The sequence below is a fragment of the Sander vitreus genome, chromosome 16 (genome assembly GCF_031162955.1).
Source record: "Sander vitreus isolate 19-12246 chromosome 16, sanVit1, whole genome shotgun sequence".
In the NCBI taxonomy this organism is placed as follows: domain Eukaryota; kingdom Metazoa; phylum Chordata; class Actinopteri; order Perciformes; family Percidae; genus Sander; species Sander vitreus.
In genome coordinates this window covers 22,769,122-22,789,400 of record NC_135870.1, presented here as the reverse complement: position 1 = coordinate 22,789,400, position 20,279 = coordinate 22,769,122, and the positions used below count along the sequence as shown (strand labels likewise).

The 20,279-nt window shown below is 43.7% G+C and overlaps 1 protein-coding gene across 1 annotated transcript; it reads right to left on the bottom strand.

The window, feature by feature from the left end:
* Window positions 1-493: 493 nt before the first annotated feature.
* barhl1b (BarH-like homeobox 1b) lies at window positions 494-5,543 on the bottom strand. Its single transcript, XM_078272057.1, has 3 exons — window positions 5,093-5,543; window positions 2,130-2,352; window positions 494-788 (listed from the first exon to the last, which is right to left on the bottom strand). The coding sequence occupies exons 1-3, from the start codon at window positions 5,541-5,543 to the stop codon at window positions 494-496; spliced, it is 969 nt and encodes a 322-aa protein (XP_078128183.1).
* Window positions 5,544-20,279: the final 14,736 nt, after the last annotated feature.

Below are 20,279 nucleotides of genomic sequence, written 5' to 3'. Positions count from 1 at the left end.
ATATTCATATTCCATGGAAGGATGTTACTTTCAGCCTCTGCCACTATCCATGAACGCCTACATATTAATAATAATAATAATAATAATAATAATAATAATAATAATAATAATAATAATAGGGGGTCTAATTGGCATTGAACTGTAGGTCAAAGTGCCACCAACAATTTTATCTGTTGATGGGAGAAAAAAACACTGAAAACACTGAAAATACTGCAACTTGTATCAAATAAATACATAACTTAGATTCATATTGAAAAATAAATAAGTTATAAATAAAGCTCATGTCCCAAAAATCCTTCCACACAGACACAGTTTGAGTCCCAAAGCTCCGTCCACAGGGTTCAGCCTAAATCGGCCATTTCGCACCATTATGAAAGGCCTCGAACAGTTAGTTTTTTTCTGTCTTTGTTTTTATTTCTACCTCTGAGTCCCGAGCTGCCGTCGCCGTACAAAAAGAAAAAAAGAAAAGAAAAAGAATGTGCAGCAAGCCGGCTCACCGCTGCTGAGCTGGCCGAGGAAGCACGCCGGACATGGGGGGCAGAGGCGGAGGCGGCTCGCTGCCCCCCTGCAGGCCGTGCAGCAGGATCCGCGGGACCAGAGGTCTCTGTAGGGCCGGCGGGGGCGCCGAGGGGCCCCTGTACAGGTAGAGGGCCGCTCCGGGGTCCAGGTTGGACACCAGGCTCTGCGGGTAGAAGTACGGGGACGGGAACATTCTCTGCAGGGCGGAGTAGTTTCCAGCTTCCGCCAGCAGCTCGAGTCCCACCGCCGTCTGTCTCTTCCACTTTGTCCTGGAAGAGAGAAAGAAAACCCGCTGGTTTAGCCTCTGTTTAGCGATAAATACACCTAGTATTAAGTGAGTGTGTTCTGACACCTAGCAAAATAACTCCCATCTGTTTACCTGGGGTCCAATTAAAAGTCAGGAATACATCTGTTTTTTCTTTTTTTCCTTCTTCTTTTTAAATCACCCAAATCTCCAGCCTGCCACTTGTATTCACACCCATAAGTCTGTTAGATTGGCAGTATGCACTCCATGCAGGTGAATAATTCATAATAAAGATAATTGAGTAGATATAGTGGTTTGTTTGAATTATTGATATGCACACATGCAACAATGCATTATTCATACTCCGAAGTGTTGTTTTATATTTATTTATGTCATTTAGCTGCCTGTGAGTCAAAGCTGCAGACAACTAAATGCTCAAGTTAATTCAGCCGAACTGCAGAAAACATTGCGGGAGAAGGTTCTCTTAGCTGTGCATGCAATGGGACTTTTATTTATTTAGCCTACAAAACGTTGACGCCTCGCTTTCCAAGCTATTTGCAGGGTCATTGTATGAAATGAAATCGGATAGGAGCTTTTAAAAAAAAAAAAGTCATTCTTGTTGCATGAAGATGCTGAAAACTGACGAAATAAACTCAGGGCTGACTCAGGCACCCCCCCTCCCACCAAACCCCCCAAGAAATCGTATTTGTGTTAATCGAAATCGACACACGTTTCTTTCGATTAACACAAATCCGATTTTTTTTCTCTTAACAGAGAGCTATAATCGAAATAAACAAGGGTGCCAAAAAAATTAAATACAAATTAAACCATGAAAAAAAAAAATCAGTCAATCAATATTTGCTCAGGACTGGTAAATTTACCGGATGTAGGAGTAACAGTTAGAGCTGAAAGTAATTGAACGCTTAATCGACTAGTTGATTGGCAGAGCATTACATCAGAAACTATTATGATAACTGATCAATTGTTAAAAGTTAAAATGTGTGTTATCAGTGTGAGTATTGACTTTCTTCTAACTGACTGTCTTCCCCTTGGGCTTTGGGGGAACTGTGGTGGTGGTGGTGGTGGTGGTGGGGGGTGTATGTCCACTAAAATCTGACATTTTATGGACCATACGATTAATCAATTCACCGAGAGAAAAAAACGGCCGATTAATCAATACTAAAATGACGTGATGTTTCAATCCTAGTGGCAGCGGCTCGTGTGCAGTTAAGTGAATGAACTCATGCCACCGTTTAGGGTGAAAGGAAAACAGGAAAACATGGCGTCCCTGGGTCCATCTAGTCCTGAGCCAGCCGTGAGAAACCAGATTATCCCCCCTCCTAAGTAGCAGCAGCAGTGTCTTTACCTGCGGTTCTGGTACCAGGTCTTGACCTGTGTGTCGGTGAGGTTGAGGGAGGCCGCCAGCTCCATGCGGTCCTGGACGCTCAGGTACTTCTGCCTCTCGAAGCTGCGCTCCAGCTGGGCCAGCTGGTGGTCCGTGAAGGCCGTCCGGGCCTTCCGGGGCTTCTTGAGCCGGACCTGAGAGCTGTCTCTGCTGCTGGAGATCTCCCTGTCCCCCTCCTCTTTCACTGGCGGACACAAACGGCCGAGATAAGAAGGAAAAAAAGAGACAAAAAGAAGAGAAGAAGGTAAATAACCGAGCCAAGGACTCATACTGCGTCATGTAACGCTATACGTCTATCTTTGTGGACGTGCAACCTCGATACACGGAGGCGTGAAGAAATCTATGCAGCAGGCTGACAAATAGCCTGTCAGTGTCTACTAAAACACGAAATATATTACAAAATAAATGGTCACTTTCATGGCAATGTAGCTTTTCATTAGTGTGGCGCTGCTTACTTTAAACAGGGATTTAATTCAGGAGAAATAATAAAATATGTAAAATATGAACAACTCTAGTTGGATCGAGGCAAAACGGAATTCTACTAACATTCAATGTCTGTGCTTTTAAACGGAAATGACTTTGAGCTGCAAGTCCTGTATGCGATGTGTTATATATAAATAAAGGCTTAATTGGTTGGCTAGATTTAATATTAGCCCATAATAATAATAATAATAATAATAATAATAATAATTTAAAAGAATCTTGCTCCCCCTTTCAAAAGACATGATAAAGCCCAACTTTGGATCTATAAGGGGCTTCTTTGTTTTTAAATGTAACCTCATTTTATTAAGTTTTAGCCTACGTCAGTGTTAATTTAATCGGTGAAAATAAGTCCGTGAATTTTATTTTGAATAACTTAAATCACTGGTTTGAACACCAAGTCAATCAAAGGCTACTATTTGTTCACTGCGGATTTTAAAGAAAGTGGCAAAAACGCTTCAAACATTTATTGGTAAATATATATATATATAAACATGTCTGATTTTTACCAGCATGCTGGGTTTTTGTAAGTATTTATCTAGATTTGAGGAACAGATCATTTCGACTGTTTGAGTGTGAAATCACGGCACTAGAAACAGGGCCTATGGGCTATATGGAGCTATTTGATTCGCTCTTAAATTGTTATGAAAAGCTCTTCCAATATTCGCACTTCCAATCTGACATTTTTTTTCCCGTCAGCAGAGCCGCAGTCTTTGTTCTTCCACTGCGTGGTGTCATGTCAGGGCGAGCATTGATATACAGTCCTTCTAGTCAATTCTCTGAAAAAAGAAAGGAAAGAAAAGAGAGAGAGGAGGGGGGGGGGGAAGAAGCGAGCGAGGCGAGAGATCTTGGTAGTTGAATAGTTGAATCGTCTCAAGGAGCACAATAATCCGCCTAATTGAGCCACAAGGGAAGGACGAGCCTTTCAACCGCGACCGGAGAAACTTCACAGGACCGTGGAAATGAGTGGAAATCAAGAGCCGGGCGGCCTCGCGCGGTTACAAATCTGATTAGCGGCGGGGACAAATTGCATCAAATCCCTGAAATATTATAGGAGGCGGATTGGTGGAAATCAAAGGTGCCGTACAGGCGCTCTGTGGGCCCCGCGGCTTCCTCAATCCATCAGCGCGTCGATGAGCATCTCCATCCACACTTGTGACACGCGGGAGCGCGCGGACACACGCACGCACACACTGAATTTTGTCGAGCGGATTGATGACGTGACGCCGTATCAATAGCTGAAGAAAAGTGAATCAGGAAGAAGCCCATTGTGAGCCTATAAGTAGATAAAACTAAATAAAACACAAACTAATGAAATAATAATAATAATAATGTAGACTATCGTAGAAGTTTTATATTTCCCCCTCATAGCCTACAGCGGTCGTCTTCTTTACAGGCACCGCTTCATTAAACTGTCAATGGAGGTGACATGTCTGTTACGGCTGACATGATTGGAAACAGAGAGGCCCTTGATGGCATTTATCTGGAGGCGACCCTGTCATCTCTCCCATCCTTTGCCTCCCTGACATCAACAGATGCTTTCTGGATATTCTGCTATAGTGCGAAGCTTGAAACGCGCCGCGCATGCACGCAGCCAGCCGCTGATTTTGAAATGTAAAAAAAACGTAATGAAAAAGTGAACTCATTAGCCTGTCACCGTGCACGGTCAAATCTCATGTTTCCACCACCGCGATACAGCAGCAGAGGATCGGCTGAATTTCCCTTAGCGATGGCTTCCGGTGGCCGGCTACTGATGAAATCTATTGCAGTTTATTGATAAAGATGTTACAGTTTTTAACTCTATCAAAAATATTCAAGCCGAGTTAGAAACATATTATTCTTATACACTAAGCTAGGCCTACTTATTAATATTATTAGTGTTATTATTATTAGCCTATTAGTATTATCATTATTATTATTGTTATCTTTGTGAAATAATCTGAAAAGGCCTAAAACACCTTAAATAGGCTACCTATTTTTTGTTTATATAGTCTTATTTTTTTGTCATCACCCAGCTCAGCTAAATGCTACATTATATTCTGAACAGCAGTTCGGCTTTCATTGAAATTCAGTTTATTGTTGTTTTAACCTCATGCTCTATTTTTTCCACATTGCACAGCTATTTTTTTTTAAACTTGTATCTCTCTGACCCTTTTTATTATTAATATTTAATCAGTATTTATTTGGGTTGGCCTAATTAGAAATTAGGACAGAAAAAAAAGCACCAAGACTAGACACGCTGCAGCTGAACAACATAGAAAACGATAGACGGAGGAAGGTAAATATAGGGAGCTACTCCACACACAACCAGAAACACATTTCAAAAGAACAACTATTTTTCTACAGGAGCCTAAAGTCCAGTATGTAAGCAGAAGGCCAGATCACTTTCACCTCCAATCTCAACCCCCAAAGCAGAGCGGCTCCCTCCCTGTGTCTGTCCTTACCTTTATATTCACTGTCTGACGACGAGTTGCTGTGGATTTTCTCCATAAAGTCTTCCGCTATCTTGGAGGCCAGCCTCCCCGCCTCCTGAGTCGGCTGACCATTGCTGGAGTATGGCGCGCACGCGGCCAGGGGCTTACAGTCCGCGAGAATATCTCTGATGAGGAACGAAGAGGTCACGGTCCTCTGCTGCGAGCCCGCAGATATCTGCGCGTGCTGGAGGTGCGGCGGCAGGCCGACGCCGTGACCCTGCCTCTGGGCAACCTCTTCCACGCACTCCCTCCGCGGCGATGGAGGCGACGAGCAGCCGCTCTCCACGTCTGATCTCGGGCTGAACTCCAGAGGCGAGCGGCACTCCCCCGCCAGGCTGTCCCCTTTGGACAGCGGACTTCCAGGCCTGTGGGACAGCAGCGAGTCGATGCCAAAATTGGACCCGTTTGCGGACGACTCCATTGTCTTGATCGAGGCCTCCTCAAACTACCATTTGGTATTCAGGACAAGTTTTATTTTAGGGAGGGAGGGGAAGGGGGTTGATTAAGTCTAAGTTGATCCAGCAGAGAAGAAAGTACCCCTCCTCCCCGCACCAAGAAAAAAAAAATGTTTATGGATACGCGAAATGAAGATTATTCCTCCGCTATTTCCAGTTTCCCAACTGGATCCCTACAGAGCAAATATCTCCAGGCTAAGTTTGCGTTACAACAATCGTCGTTTTTGTCAAGTCTAGAAAGATGAGTCCTCCTGAAATCGATGCAGCCACTGTAGTCTCTTTTGGCAGAGGCACTGTCGATTCTTGTTGCTTCCTTTTGGCACCAACTCCTGTTTGAGTCCAAAAGCCTCACGGTAGAAGATGAACCAGTTCTTCGAAAAGATGCGGAAATAATGACTCTGTCTGGAAATTCGGGAGCAGCAGCAGCAGCGCACCGGTGTCTTCGGAAAGAAAGCGTTTCAGCACCATGGACAGGTACAGGCGCGTCAGACCTGAGAGAGGACCGGAGGGGAAATGTTCAGGGCAGCTCGTCATGTGGCCACACTAACGACAGATGGAAAACTCTTCGCATTCCTTTAAGTAGAACAAACAAAACCTTAAAAAAAAAACAAAAAAAACAAACAACAACAACCACGAAGCAGAGCGAGATAGCGAGAGAGAGGAGTCCGAGAGCTGGAGCAGGAAAAGAAGAGGAAGAAGCGGAAGACTGCGGGACGATGCGATGGGCGCCGCAGAATCGAAAAAAAGGAGAGGTAAAGTGGGTTAAATAGTCACAACTGGCAAGTAAACGGACGAGATGTGATAGGGGTGGGAGGGATTCCCAAAAAATTGAACTTGAGGAAAAGTCAGGAGCTAGGTTTTAAGAGCGCCTCGTCCACGTGAGTCCCCTGTGACAAGCCTTCATTGGCTGAGGTGGAGCTGGAAGTGGACCTCCCTACACGCCCACTCTCTCTGCCTCCCTCCCTCCCTCACTGCCTCCCTGCCTGCCTCCCCCATCCTCCCCTCGTCTCCCTGGCTCATCCTCACTTTGATAAAAGACACACTGAATTCATCAGGAGACTCAGATCCAACTGTTTACAGGCAATTTTCCCACTGTTTGCTTTCATTACATCATTGATGAGGCTTATAATGGGCTTATTATGTGGAGCGGCTCGCTGTTTTTCTTTTCGACTCCCTTTCTTTCTCTGGATTTGTTTCCCACCTCCACAGCTCCTCTTTTTACTGAATGCTTCTTTTTTTATCATCATCACTTATTTCATTTTTTTATTTTTTTTTAGATTTTATTTATCGGTTTATTAGATTTAACATTGTTATGGTGCAAATGTTTTGATGTTGCAAAATTGACGAAACGGACACATTCTTATTATTTTATTATTAGGCCTATTTTATTGTTAAAATCATTTAAATTTGTAGAGGCCTCTAATTTATTATTATTATTATTATTATTATTATTATTGCAGAACATTGTTATTATTGAATTGTTATTTTGAATGGTTCCTCTGCCTTGAGTCCAAATCCCCAAACAATCTTTGCATACACCACGACAATATCTTTTTATGGTGCCTTTCAAGAAAATTGGTGAAAGAAAAATATTCGTATAAATATAGGCTAATGGAAAAAAAGTTTTTATTTTTATCTTTTAAATTTTGACCAGGAACAATGTCTCTTCGTTCCACAGTCATCATTTAGAGCATAACGACCTTCTAATAGTCCAATTGTATCCGAGCGTGACGCAAAAAACTTCAAGGCGCGTTTGCCATTGTGCGCACCTTAACATGCGTAAAATGCCATTGTGTGCACTTTTAGCTCCACTCTGCACAAACAGTTTGCCCCGCGCGACGGCCCCGACAGCCCCTAATAATCTAACTAACCCCCTTTTCATCATCATCGACCCCCCCCCGCCCCCCCTCCTCTTTCTCCACCCCATGTGACCACAGACCACCAGATTGGAGGCGCGCGTCGGTCTCAGACACCGGCAGGTTAGTGAATCCGCTCCCCGCTCCCATGGGGTCCCATCACGGCTGCAAGCTGTCACATATGAGGCGGGGACAACACAGATATAAGGCAACACACACCAACCCTGACTTAGCTGTTTCTTTCTCCTCTGCTGGTGCATGAAAAGAAGCAGTGGTTAGATGCTTTCTCTCACAGTTTTTTTTTGTCTTGTCTTTATCCTCGCTGTGCCGCATGACCACAGCTCCAGCACTATCCTAAATAAATCATACGGTCATTAAACTGGCTTCTTCCTCTTCGTGATCATCACACCGCCTGTACAACTAATAGAGGAGCTTTAATTATTTTCATTTGTTTCTTGAAAGACCCAGACAGTCCTAATTTTTTAGATTTTAATCTGAACTCTTTATTACCCAAACCGCTTTGAGTGTTCTTAATTTCCCCCACATTTTTATGTCACAAATGTGGGTAAAATAAAAAGGGATACATGATATTTAACTGGTTTTTAAATTTCTGACAAACCAACCAGGTTGAAAAAATACAATGATTAGTTTTGAAAGATTTAAAAATAAAAGCCCCACCATGCCATAGCATGTGTGATTATTTTAGGCTACATTTTATAGAATGAAACTGCAGCTAAGGGTTATTTTCATTGATAATTATTTTGTTGATAATATTTTCGATAATGGCTTTGTCTTTAAAATGTCACAAAGGTCAAGAAAAACAAGTAAAAAAAATGTCAGAACCCAAGAGGACATCTGCATGTCTCTCGTTCTGTCCAATCAACAGTCCAAAACCCAAATCTTCTATTTATAATGATACACAACAGAAAAAAGCAGCAAACTCTCAAACTGGAGAAACTGTTTAGTTACGTTGTCAAAAAAAATGTGATTAAACAAATAATAGTTTTTATTAGCACTACTGGACTGACAGTGTGCAGGTGTATTAAAATAACATGTTTTTGTTCAATTAAATGTAACTATTTAGGCTTCTGGTAAAGTTTATGAATCCTTTAAAATCTGAGCCCTTTTTTTGGCAGAACACAGTGCCGCCAGACTCTGTGTGTGTGCGTGTGTGTGTGTGTGTGTGTGTGTGTGTGTGTGTAATGATTTGGCTCATGCTGGTGCTGAAGTGTCCCTCTGGTCAAGCGAGGCTCAATTTTTTTCATTTCTTTCTCTCTAGTCTGAATTTGAGGGCCAGTGCAACTGTTACCCCAATAATGAAATACTCACCCACCCACAATACACACACACACACACACACACACACACACACACACACACACACACACACACACACACACACGCTGATGTTGTGGGAGGATGTTATTGATCCATGTTAAAGAGAAGAAACAGGAATGTTTTCAGGAAGTGGTCAGTGAATGGTGCATTGCTGTCTGCCTCTTCACCCCTCTTTCCGTCTGATTTTATGATGAAATCATACTTTATTATTGATCCGCATTAAACACACTTTCCACTCACATTTTTACCAAAACCAAAAAAAAGTTGGAACTCCCCCCCTCCCTGGCTAGGCTGAGAGCTGTACAGTTGAATTTAATTCAATGTATTTAAGACCATTATTGATATTAATATTGTTTCTGATCAGGCTACTAGTCTTTGAATATTTACTAAAATATCAATAATAATATAAAGCCTAAAACAAGATTAACTGGCACCAGGTGCAGTTTCATCATCATAGTCCATACTGACCTGTCAGTGTTAATAATTTATGTCTGTGGTGCTTTATTTAGTTTTTATCTTATTCTCTGCATTATTGGAATCCTGTCCATAAGCTTTACTACTAATAATGCCTGCTGGGCTTCCTTATGTTCCTGGGCTTTTGTGGGGTTAAAAAAAGAAAACATTGTGCTAGATTTTATTTACTTGCTCAATTGAGCAGGTGTGTTAAATATACTGTATATCTAGGTATGTTTTGTAAAAATGTGTGTCGCCTTTGAATAAACTTTGGCATCTCTACCGTTTTGGAACATCGAGTAAAGCATGTCTTTCGAGGGGGATATATGTAAAAAGATGACTCCTCTCAACAAACAAACAGCATTAAAAAACGGCAGAGAAAAAAGAAAAAGAAAAGGCGCTTGCTCTGGAGCTGGTGCTGCACCCTGGACCAGTCAGGGATGCAAATGATGCACCTTCACGCCATCAGGTACTGGAGTTGACAGAAAATAATGAGAACTCGCTGAATCTTTTATAAGGTTAACACTCACATTTCCCAGTCAGCTGTCACACAAGAAAGAATTTAGCACATGCATGCCGGCGAAATAAACCTTCATCGTCTCATTAATGCTGACAGGGCCCTGGACCGGCAGCTCCCAGCGCCAGCGCCGCCACCACCTTCGTTTTGTGTCGGTAATTTGCAGTGGAGACAGACCCCCTTCTCCTGGAGAGAAAGTGGAAAGGAGGAGGAGAGGAAGAAGGAGGAGGAGGAGGAGGAGGAGGAGGGAGATATTAAGGAGGAAAGCAAGAGTGAGAGGGAAAGAGGGAAATGGTAGAGGATCGTGGAGCGAGTGCAGAGGAGAAAAGGGAGGGAAGGTGGGCCTTGGGGGGAGGGTGGAAAGATGGCTAGCGCGCCAGGAGTCTGATTCTCCCCTAATTGGAAGCATTGGGCATTGTCAACGGAGGATTTTCAGCTGCTCGCTGACAGGTAGAGCCGTCAGAATGATAGCCCACTTGTCAGCGCAAAAGACCAATAAAAACAAACCACTTTTGATTTAATTGGAGGCCTAACTGTGTGTGTGTGTGTGTGTGTGTGTGTGTGTGTGTGTGTGTGTGTGTGTGTGTGTGTGTATGTGTGTTTTGCCTGCGGGGCCAGGGGAAGGTGGGAGGAGGTATAAGGATGACTGGGGGCATTTGTGTCTGTGTGAAGGAAATCATCACTCTAGCCATCAATGTGCTCGCCCGGCCTCCATCTTTGCCATCACTCCTGGTCTTCCCTCTCATCTGGCGGCTCTTTGGGGGCCGGTGGTCACCGGCTGCCCCGTGGTGAGAGGGTTTCAGGGGGAACCAGGTTTTGCTTTTGTCCCGGGAGGGCTTTCCGAGCAGCAACATCAAAGCAGAGAACAGTTTCTGAGACCGGAGGAAACGGTGAATCCTAAACTTTATTTGTCCATGACAGGAAATGTCACAGTGAAGCGACTGTATAGTCTCTATAGTCTGCTTTGTCTCCATGTGCTCGTTAAAGATGTATCTACTGAATGTTGGTGAATATGAAAATAATTGATGTTAAAGTGCAAATGGAATATAAGGCAGAAATAAAGACAACAGCAGGTTTGGGTTCAGGAGGAGTTCATTGTATCTGAATCCAGCTTTCAAATTATTCCTCAAGTTAGTAGCCTCTCTTTTGTTTTGTTGATTTGACCTGGGCAGGGAACTTGTTACTGTCATTTGTAAGAGCAGTTACATCAGGAATTTCTGTTTCTAAAAGTCAAAGCAAAAGTTTTTTTGAAGAAGTTGAACTTGACTGGCCTGCACAGAGCCCTGACGTTAACCTTATCCAACACCTTTTGGGATGAACTGGATCACTGACTGCAAGCCTTTATCAGCCAGCATCAGTGGCCCTGTTCAGACCTGGCATTAGCAGGCGTCTTGGGTGATCAGAGCCAGGGGCATCAGACTGGATGGAAAAAGGGTACTGAGTACCTAGGGCACTCATGTGAGGAGGGCCCAAAAAGATGCTAGAATGAATAGCTGTGGATGCGGGGAGGGGCCCATAGAAAATGCCTTTCTACAGGGCCCAGCATTTTGTGCTACGCCCCTGATCAGTAGACAGCTCTAAGTACAGGCGTGAACGCACCCAAGATGCATTGAGGACGCATTGAGATCCAATCGCTCAGACCACATTTGGAGTTGGTCTGGGCCACATATTGGCACATTTTTTTAGCAGTGTGTATGTGGCGTCCACTGCGTAAGCGTAGCAAACCAAATCGCATAAACTGGCTTTGTCCAGGACGTGAAAAAATTGAAATGCCTGTAGAAATATATTTTGAGTGTGTCAAACATCTTGGGACGATTTGGTTTGCCTGGAACACACAAACAAATTGACCCAGTCAATTCTTTTGATTTTTTTTTCTTCTTTTAATTTCCAGCAGACTAGGCAGGGGAAATGCTTTGCTGCCTCCCATCGGTTAACAACAACAACGCATTTGGTCTTTGCAAACGGAAATTATGTACGTGTTTATTTCAATATAGAGCCGTAAAGTGAGATCCAATAGAAACTGGTCACTCAAGTTGCATGTGACGTACTTAAAGCTGTCCACCCAAGATGCATGTTAACGCCAGGTCTGAACAGAGCCAGTGTTGGACCTCCACCCACTAATGCTCGTGTGGCTGAATGGGAGCAATCCCTGAAGCCAGGTTCCAATATCTGGTGGAAAGCCTTAAATCAGTTATAGTATTTAGCAAAACGACTACTTGGATGTTTTTATCGTTGCGCTTTAAAAATGAAAACAGAGGGAGAGGCAAGATTAAACATTGTGGAAAAATAATTAGTTTGACTCCAGAATTGGAGAAGTCCATGTACTTTCTTATTAAAGTTTTGGGCATGTCTGCCTTTATTGGATAGGGAAGCTGAGAGAGAGGGGGAGGTAGACACGCAGGAAAACCGTCACAGGTTAGATTTGAACCCTGGACCTTCTGCATCAAGGAATAATCCCTCTGCGTACGTGCACCTTGCTCTACCAACTGAGCTAATCAACCACAAAGTCCATGTACTTATTAACGCCTCTCATATGGATTCCCATGGGGCCACTTACACTCTAGTAAATATTTGCATTCATGGTGCTGCAATGTGTTATGTGGATTGAAGTGTCAACCAAATGTCAAGTGACTCTGAAATATCTTCATCCGTTAATGAAACTATACTGTCCAGATGGCATCACCTTTTGGGTCTTATTGTATAAACGGCACAGTAGAGACGTATAGCACTTTTAATGGTTTTAAAGAGTGATCTAGGTTGTTTCATGTTCTCTACAAAGCACTATCGGCCACTGAGCACTTTGACAAGAGTGATTCACTTTTCGCGATTTCACCTTAAAATTACAATTTCATGGTCAAACTAAGACTTGATAGTGGTCAGGCTTTCCTCATTTATTGTTCATCCATAAGCCTATGAAAAGTAATGCACTGTAATTTGAATGCAATCCAAATATTTATTACTGTAAGCCCCACATTGACGTTTGCTGTAAGGCATGGACTTAGTATCCATAGTAATAATGACCGGAGCAAAGAAGGAAATCAGGGGACGTAGTATAAGAGCGCCAAAATCTGCATAGGTAGGAAGTCGGGATGTGGATGGGTCCCAAAACAAAGGACTTTCCCCCGGGGGGCCGGTGTTTGTGTCCCGGAGGTGCTTATTATAACCCAAACCAAAGAGTCGTTTTGGTGCCTAAACTTAACCGTAACGGTGATGGTCACGTACCGGTTATCCGTTTCAAATAGAACGTCATAATAATTAGGGTGCCTTAGTTGGCTCTCTTGACTAATGTGTGTGTATTTCCTAATTGCAGGTCCACACATGCATCTGAATATGCACCTAGCCACCCGCCCTGCGCTGTCGGCCCTGGCGTGCATGCCCCTTGCAGCCAGTGTTTTATTATTCTTGACAGAGTTCAACGAACACATCTGGTCAGAGGATAAGAGGGGATGGAGGGACGGTGCCAAGAGGCGGAGAGGTGAGTGAGGAGCCAATGGGGAGGGGTGTGGGCAGGGGGAGGACGAGGGCCTACAACCATCCATCATAACCGGCCCTAATGAGGAATGCCAGCTCCTTCAAACTAGGGCCAACGCTACTTTCGCTGACCTTTGACCTCTTGGGCCTAAACCAAGAAGATGATTAGAGCCATCAGGAATGAGATGGAGGGGATCTGGCTTTAAGTGATTTGTTTAGTTAGTGTTAGGTATTTTAATTAGCAGTAGGGCTTCATTTGATTATTATTTTAATGTCCAATTAGTCCAATTGTTCCCCATACAGGACTTCCATCCCAGGTGTTCTAATGCCTTAAAACAGCACATGTATATTACGTTTAAAGACCACAAGCAGCCATGTGAATTCTGACTCTTCTGTCAGGAGCTAAGGCAGAAGTGGTATGACGTAGTTGTAAAACCACAAAACTTTGTATGGAGGAGCTTGGGATTGTTGTACCCTGTTTACACGTACATGGTTATTTTGAAAAACAGAGACATTCACAGACTGCTGTGGGACGGGGGCAGTAGGTGGGGGGAAGCAGTTAGCCTCTACCAAAAGAGGAGAAATGTGCCTGTCCGTAATTGAAAAGTTGTCTTATGTGTCTAGTTAGCTGCTAGCAAGCCACTGGTAGCTTTGGTTGTTGACGCTTGTTTTGTTTTTTACATTGTGTGTGTGTGTGTGTGTCATCATGGCAAAAAGTAGTCCTGGAAACACCTACTGTAGCAGGAACTACCACAGTAGCAGTTTGAGTACCAGCTGTTTATGTCAGTCTGTCTGCAGCCAGATTTTGTCAACGCGATAGCGTTACCACTCCCACTTTACGCCCCTGGCCTGATAACTGTGCAAGATACAGTCACGAAACTTTACAGGTGTGTAGTTTTTTTTTTTAAGACATGAAAGGGGAGAGAGAGGTGGAATGACATGCAGAAAAGAGTCGAACCTGCAGCCACTGCATCGAGTAGTAAGCCTCTATATATGGGCGCCTGCTTTACCAGGTGAGCTACCAGGTGCCCAGGTGTGTAGTTGAGATCAACATGAAGACAGAGTTTGAAAATGGGTGTGGTTCAAGCAAGGGTGCTGGAAGTAGGAGGGGTAGGAAGTAGGGAAGGGGCTATTGGCACTTTACACTTCACGCACCTGGGCTGGTGCGATCCCATCACAAAATGGTCTTTAGTTACTACTGCTGTAGATTGTTGTCAGTTAAAGGAATGTATGTACTTTTTCAATAAGTACGTGGTAACGTTTTCCTGGCCAACACTTCTGGAAGGTACCGACAAATGTAAGTCATTTTGGAAGGCAACATATTTAGTTGTTTAGTTTGGAGGACCTGTTGGCCAATATGATACCTGTGTGACAGTGTGTGATACTTTTTTGATTCTTTGTTTTGAGGAAGATACACACATTTTTCTACAAAACCCTGTTTTCATCTAACAAAATAAGCCAAACTTCTTAAATGTTCAAAATGTTACTGTTGTCGTGACACAAACAGCTGTACAGGCACGTCTAAATAAAATACAAATCTAAATAGCAAAACTATGATTTTAATCACAAATCATATAACGGTAATAACATATAAAGTAAACAAGAATCTGACAAAACATTGAATGCTTAGTATTTAGTAAGTAGGCCTACTTGGGAAGTAGCACTTACGTTAAATATTAATCAATTTGTCAAATAGTTTCTACTTCTATGTATAGTAATGTGGGAATGTGAAAAACGTAGCACATTTTTCTATTTGATAAAATGGAACCAGTGAATGGTGCGTTTTAGCAGCCAAACCAGCACAAAACAAGAGTCGTTTTTCCCCCCACACAAGGTGTCATAGTTCAATGTTAACCTGTCATGGAGACTCCCCCTGAGTGATGATGTATTGGTGGGCTCACATTGGGCGGGGGGTCCCCTGCAGCTGCCACAGGGAGACACACACAAGCTGGTCGACAGTGTGGAGACTTCTCCTCTAGCTCCTGTAGCTCCAGAGGGGGCACAGGGTCCAGGTTCGCCCCCTACCCTCTACCCTGCCAGGGGAGGCCGAGGCAGCCCGGGCCCTTGGCCTTCTCCCTCCATGTGGGGAAGTGGGGGCATGGAAGAGGCCGTGCTTACGTCCGTGAATCACATCATCAGTCTCACTCAGGACACACACATGCTCACACACATATGCAAGAGTAATACAGATGGCCTTGGCCCCTGTTTAGGCCTTCTACTCATTTGTATCATCCATTTTTTTTTTTTAGGTTAAATCTGTTATTTGTTTACTCAAAAAATGTCAAAAACTTAAAAAAAAAAAAAAATTAAGTTTGAGTGAAATGGTGTTGTGATGATGTAATTAATGTATATTGTGATATTGTATTGCAACATTCTGATGTCCAAGTCAATAACTCTGTGGAAAGAGTTTGTTTGATGTGACACAAAGCAGTTAAATGCATTGAACAACAGTTTGGTCATTATAGATGTGAACTTTGCATACATTTGCCATATGTGTGTTCTTATTAAGATATTGATTTTCCCAGATCTGCTTCCTGTGCCACGTTTTACATACAAAATTGTAAACCTTAAATTGTAAACCTTAAATTATATAATTATGTACTGTATGTATTGTATAATTATGTACATGTTAAGGATATTTACAGTGAATACTTTACCGTGAATTGTATTTCCATCTCTACACCATACAGTCAAACATTTTCTAGTTCCATTTTTTTAATTCACACATTTTTTGCTCCTAAAGTTAACTGAGCAGTTGTTGTCAGGCCTTATTCTGGTTTGGTCTCTCACACACACACACACACACACACACACACACACACACACACACACACACACACACACACACACTGCATGGCTCATGGCAGGGGGGGCTCCAGCGTTCCATTCTGGCCTTAAACTCCCTGCTTCCTAATTTGGCCAATATGCAGGTAATATGTAGGGTCGCAACATCTCAATTATCACACCTCCTGTCAGAGGCTCCCAATCCTCCGCACGCTGCTATACCTTCCCCTCCAACATGCCTTCACCCCCCGCCCTCACCCCTCCCGCAGTGTCTTTTATTGCTTCATTAGTATGCTCCACATGCTCTGTTGCACACCCACGCTCCTTGAGCCTTCAAACCCTAACAACTTTTGGCAGATCAGTGCGTGATGAGGGGATGATGAGGGACTCTTTGTGCTAAAAGCCCACCTACCTGGGCGGTGTGGCCCATTTTTGTCCGAGTGTGCGCCTAACCTGGTGATGCAGAAAGTAGGGGAAACAGCTGGGAGAGCTGGTGGGAAGGGTTTTTAGGGTGTCACACCTGAAAACTCACAGCAGATGAGATGATACCCAGCCTAGGGCTGAGTATTATTTGAAGTATTTCGATACCATTGTCAATATGATACCCGAGTTTTGGCACTAATACCTTAGTTTGAGGAATAGTTTTTTTTAGTCTTTCTTATCCATTCTTTTTTTTTATTATTCCAAACTTCCCAATGCATCGGTGTTAAACCTCTTTACTGACCTGCATGTTTTTTAAGTTATAGCAAAGATGCCACATTTTCCAAAAACGCCACATTTTTCAGGGTGAATTTTGGGGAAATTATGCTTTTGGGTTTCAATACTGAATTCAGTGTAAACGTCATATAGCTTTAATGAAGAGTTGTAACAAGCTGATACAGAGTACAGGTCATACGAGTCAGACAGTCAGGGCAGAACCAGATGTTTTTTCCATCCTGAAAACCTTTTTAAGGAAGAACAAATGGGGAAATTGGGTGTTAAGGGGTTACAATGTTGTCTTAACATAAGCAACTATACAATAACTTTACCTGTATGAAGAAAAATAGCAAAGTTATGACAAGACTGTTATTGTGACCAGTCATCCAATACCAACTTTTGATATTTTACAGTGTGTGATAAGTGTTGCTACAGACAAATTTTGGTCACTGCTCAAAAAATATTGAGGTTGGATACTCGTCCCCACACCTGACAGGGATCACTCACTTCGGCCGGCTCTCTTGTGCATCTCACTCTCTTGCAGCGATGTCTGATTTCTGAGTAAAATACCTGTTGGGATGCATGCAAGCATGTTATATTTCCTGTCACAACCATCCATCCTACAGCTGAGCAGGTATGTCCATGGTGTGTTTGGAGATTGTGTACTCATGTTCTTGTGCGAGTGTGTGTGTGTGTGTGTGTGTGTGTGTGTGTGTGTGTGTGTTGGTGTTAGTGGGGGTGTTCAGCGTGGAGAATAAGACCCCAGAAAATGCTCATTAGAGTTGACCTTGGCACTTGGAGCCGGCGTTTGATGGATCGGGTACAGGGCCAAACAAGCCCCTGGGGAGCCATGATCTTATCTCTTATTGTACACACACACCTCCTCCCCGTTGACCCTGCCCCCCCACACCCCTACACACTCCGCTCACTCACACTCCTCTGCTCTACACGCATCACAGGCAGAATAAATCTGTGTCTGACACCACAGGAAAAAAAGAGAGGGGAGGAGTGGGGAGGCCTGAGGGAGTAAAGGAGAGAGAAGGCAGTGCTTGAAGAGAGATGGGGGGGGGGATGACAGGAGGAGAGAAAAAACACACAGAGGGCCAAGGAAAACCAACAGCTCACTGAGGTGTCATTACCTACATAAGTCAGGTGTGTGTGTGCGTGTGTGTGTGTGTGTGTGTGTGTGTGTGTGTGTGTGTGTGTGTGTGTGTGTGTGTGTGTGTGTCTGCCAGGCACATGCAGTGTTAAAGGGAAACTGAGGAAATTGGCTGAGTGGGGAAGGAAGGAAAGAAAAGGGGGTGAGGATCAGTGGATGATGAGTCTGAGATGAAAGAGGAGACTCTCAGGTGTCTCTGTAGCACTTTCACAGTTTGTTCTGTTCCTTACCTGTCCTTCTTCTCCATGACATACATACACAGCAACAAACACATACAGACACACACACACACACACACACACACACACACACACACACACACACACACACACACACATACACACACACACTATTGCCACCGCCCCCCCCCTCTGCTCCCAACCAGGGGACACACCAAACACACAAAGAGACATGAGGCAACATCCACCTCCAGGATGGCAAAGTTTCTCCCCCACCACCACCACCACCACCCAGCATCCCCATATTCACAGGGGTGGCATCACAGGCTTGTGGGCTCTTTGTGTTCTCTTCTTGTGCTGCTGAGCTACGGGGAGAAAGTGACACTCTGAAGTCTTAATTGAGGTTTACCTGGTGTGTTTTTTTTTTTTTTGCCTCAGTGTTGTTGTGTGTTCAAGTGTGGTTAAACTTTATAATCAAGCCTACAGGGTTTATACAGTGTGAAGCGAGAAGAGCGAGCGAGCGTGTGTTGACATTACAAACACGGTTGGTTGTTTACCGGGCTGCTAGCAGCAGCAGCTAGCTCGCTACCTGCATCTTGCCATCGACAACAGCAAAAACTCTGTCACGTTGTTGCTGTCAGTCAACAGCCCTCTAAACAAACCTCTTAGTGTTCCCAGAAAAGGAATTTGAGTCGAATGCAACTATTAACTGAATCTTTGGGCATGTTTGAATGGCTCCCTCTATTTTCTCTTTGCACTCCGTCCCCCCCTACCTGGCTTCCTGTCTGTCAGTCTGTCTTTGCAGAGATCTGGGAGGGACTGAGAGACTGATGTCTCAGCTCCTCCAGGATCCCACCAGGAACACCTTTCTGACAGTTGCAGGAGCAGCAGGATACAGCGCAAAGATGTTGCTGTAATTGCACCTGGTTGCGTCATGAAAAAGTAATCATTTGCTGTCAGGGACGTCAAGGTGTCAACGTTCGGCAGGAGTTGATAAGGTATTGACTGCCTCCAGAGTGCTCACTCACTCGCTCTCACTCATACTCCTTTATAAAGTTGACTCCCAGAGAAAGAGGGAGACAGCAGAGGTTGGGGAACAGGGGAGAGGAAGAGGGAAGTGAAAGAGAAGGGAGGGAGATAAAAAGGACTAAAAAGAGAGAAATGAGCAAGGAGAAAATAGGCTAAAGACAGTCAATCTGCACGCTCTGAGCTCCGAGACATTAATTGCACTCTATTTGCCACTTCACAAACCCTGTTCATTTATAATACATGCACAGATTGCGTTAAATTATACATAAGCGATCAACAGGCTGAAGCAGCGTGGCATGCTCCCCGCAAGTTGAATAATACACAATTACCACCTGGCTCGCTCTTCTATTCACTTTGATTACTGTCACACGGGGTCGTGACTCGCCACTGATTGACACTCACAGGCAGGGAAAAAGAGGGAAAAGCTGTGACTTCTTGTAGCGAGGTGGACCCTGCCGCTCCGCGTGAACCCCGGTCTTAGAGTGAACACAAAGCCTCATGGGAAGGTTGACCTCAGCTGACACTCAGGTGTCTTGTGAACGATTGTGTGTCTTTGCGCGGTGCAGAGTCGGGGTCAGGGCCCCTGAAATCAAAGAGTGGAGCGTGTAATGAATGGCAAGGTCACCAATGAGTGCACGTACACGTACTGTAGGAAAAGCTTGCTTTGGCATTTTAGAGAGCTCTTATTTTGAAAGACTTGGCAGGGCTAGGTATCATTTAAAATGTTTCTGTAGTAATTGTGATACATTTGGGTACAAATACCAAAGAAATGCGTTTTATGATACCTTAGTTTGAGGAATAGCTTTTTTTTTGTGTGCAACAAAAACAGTTTGAGAAAAAAAATTGCAAAAACTTCTTAAATGTTTTCTAAACACAAGCAGCCGTACAAGAATGTTTTCCTTAAAAAAAAAGTTAAATCATCAAAATTATGACTTAAGTCTAGAACTATCTGATCAAAGAATAAGTAAACAATATTAAGAATGTGAGTGAGCATTTAATGCTTTCTGTACTACTGTACAGACTTTGATACTAGCTGCTACAAACGCATTTTGTTTGATACCAAACACCCAGCCCGTCTTAGCAGTGTGTGAGCAGGTAGAGGATGTAGCTTCCTTAAAGAGCCAGTCCTAACAAAGACAAACTCATGCACAAACTGATGGCTCACATCAACTCATGTCTTCTGTCGTCTGTCTAACCCTAGTCTCGCATTGCCAGACGTT

Bases quoted from the DNA above. Each gene is read 5' to 3' on its own strand.
- barhl1b (XM_078272057.1), bottom strand. From the start codon at position 5,543: ATGGAGTCGTCCGCAAACGGGTCCAATTTTGGCATCGACTCGCTGCTG. The intron at 2,353-5,092 runs GTAAGGACAGAC...TGTGTCCGCCAG, and splicing joins GTCAGACAGTGAATATAAAG to TGAAAGAGGAGGGGGACAGG. The intron at 789-2,129 runs GTAAAGACACTG...TCTCTCTTCCAG, and splicing joins ACCTGGTACCAGAACCGCAG to GACAAAGTGGAAGAGACAGA.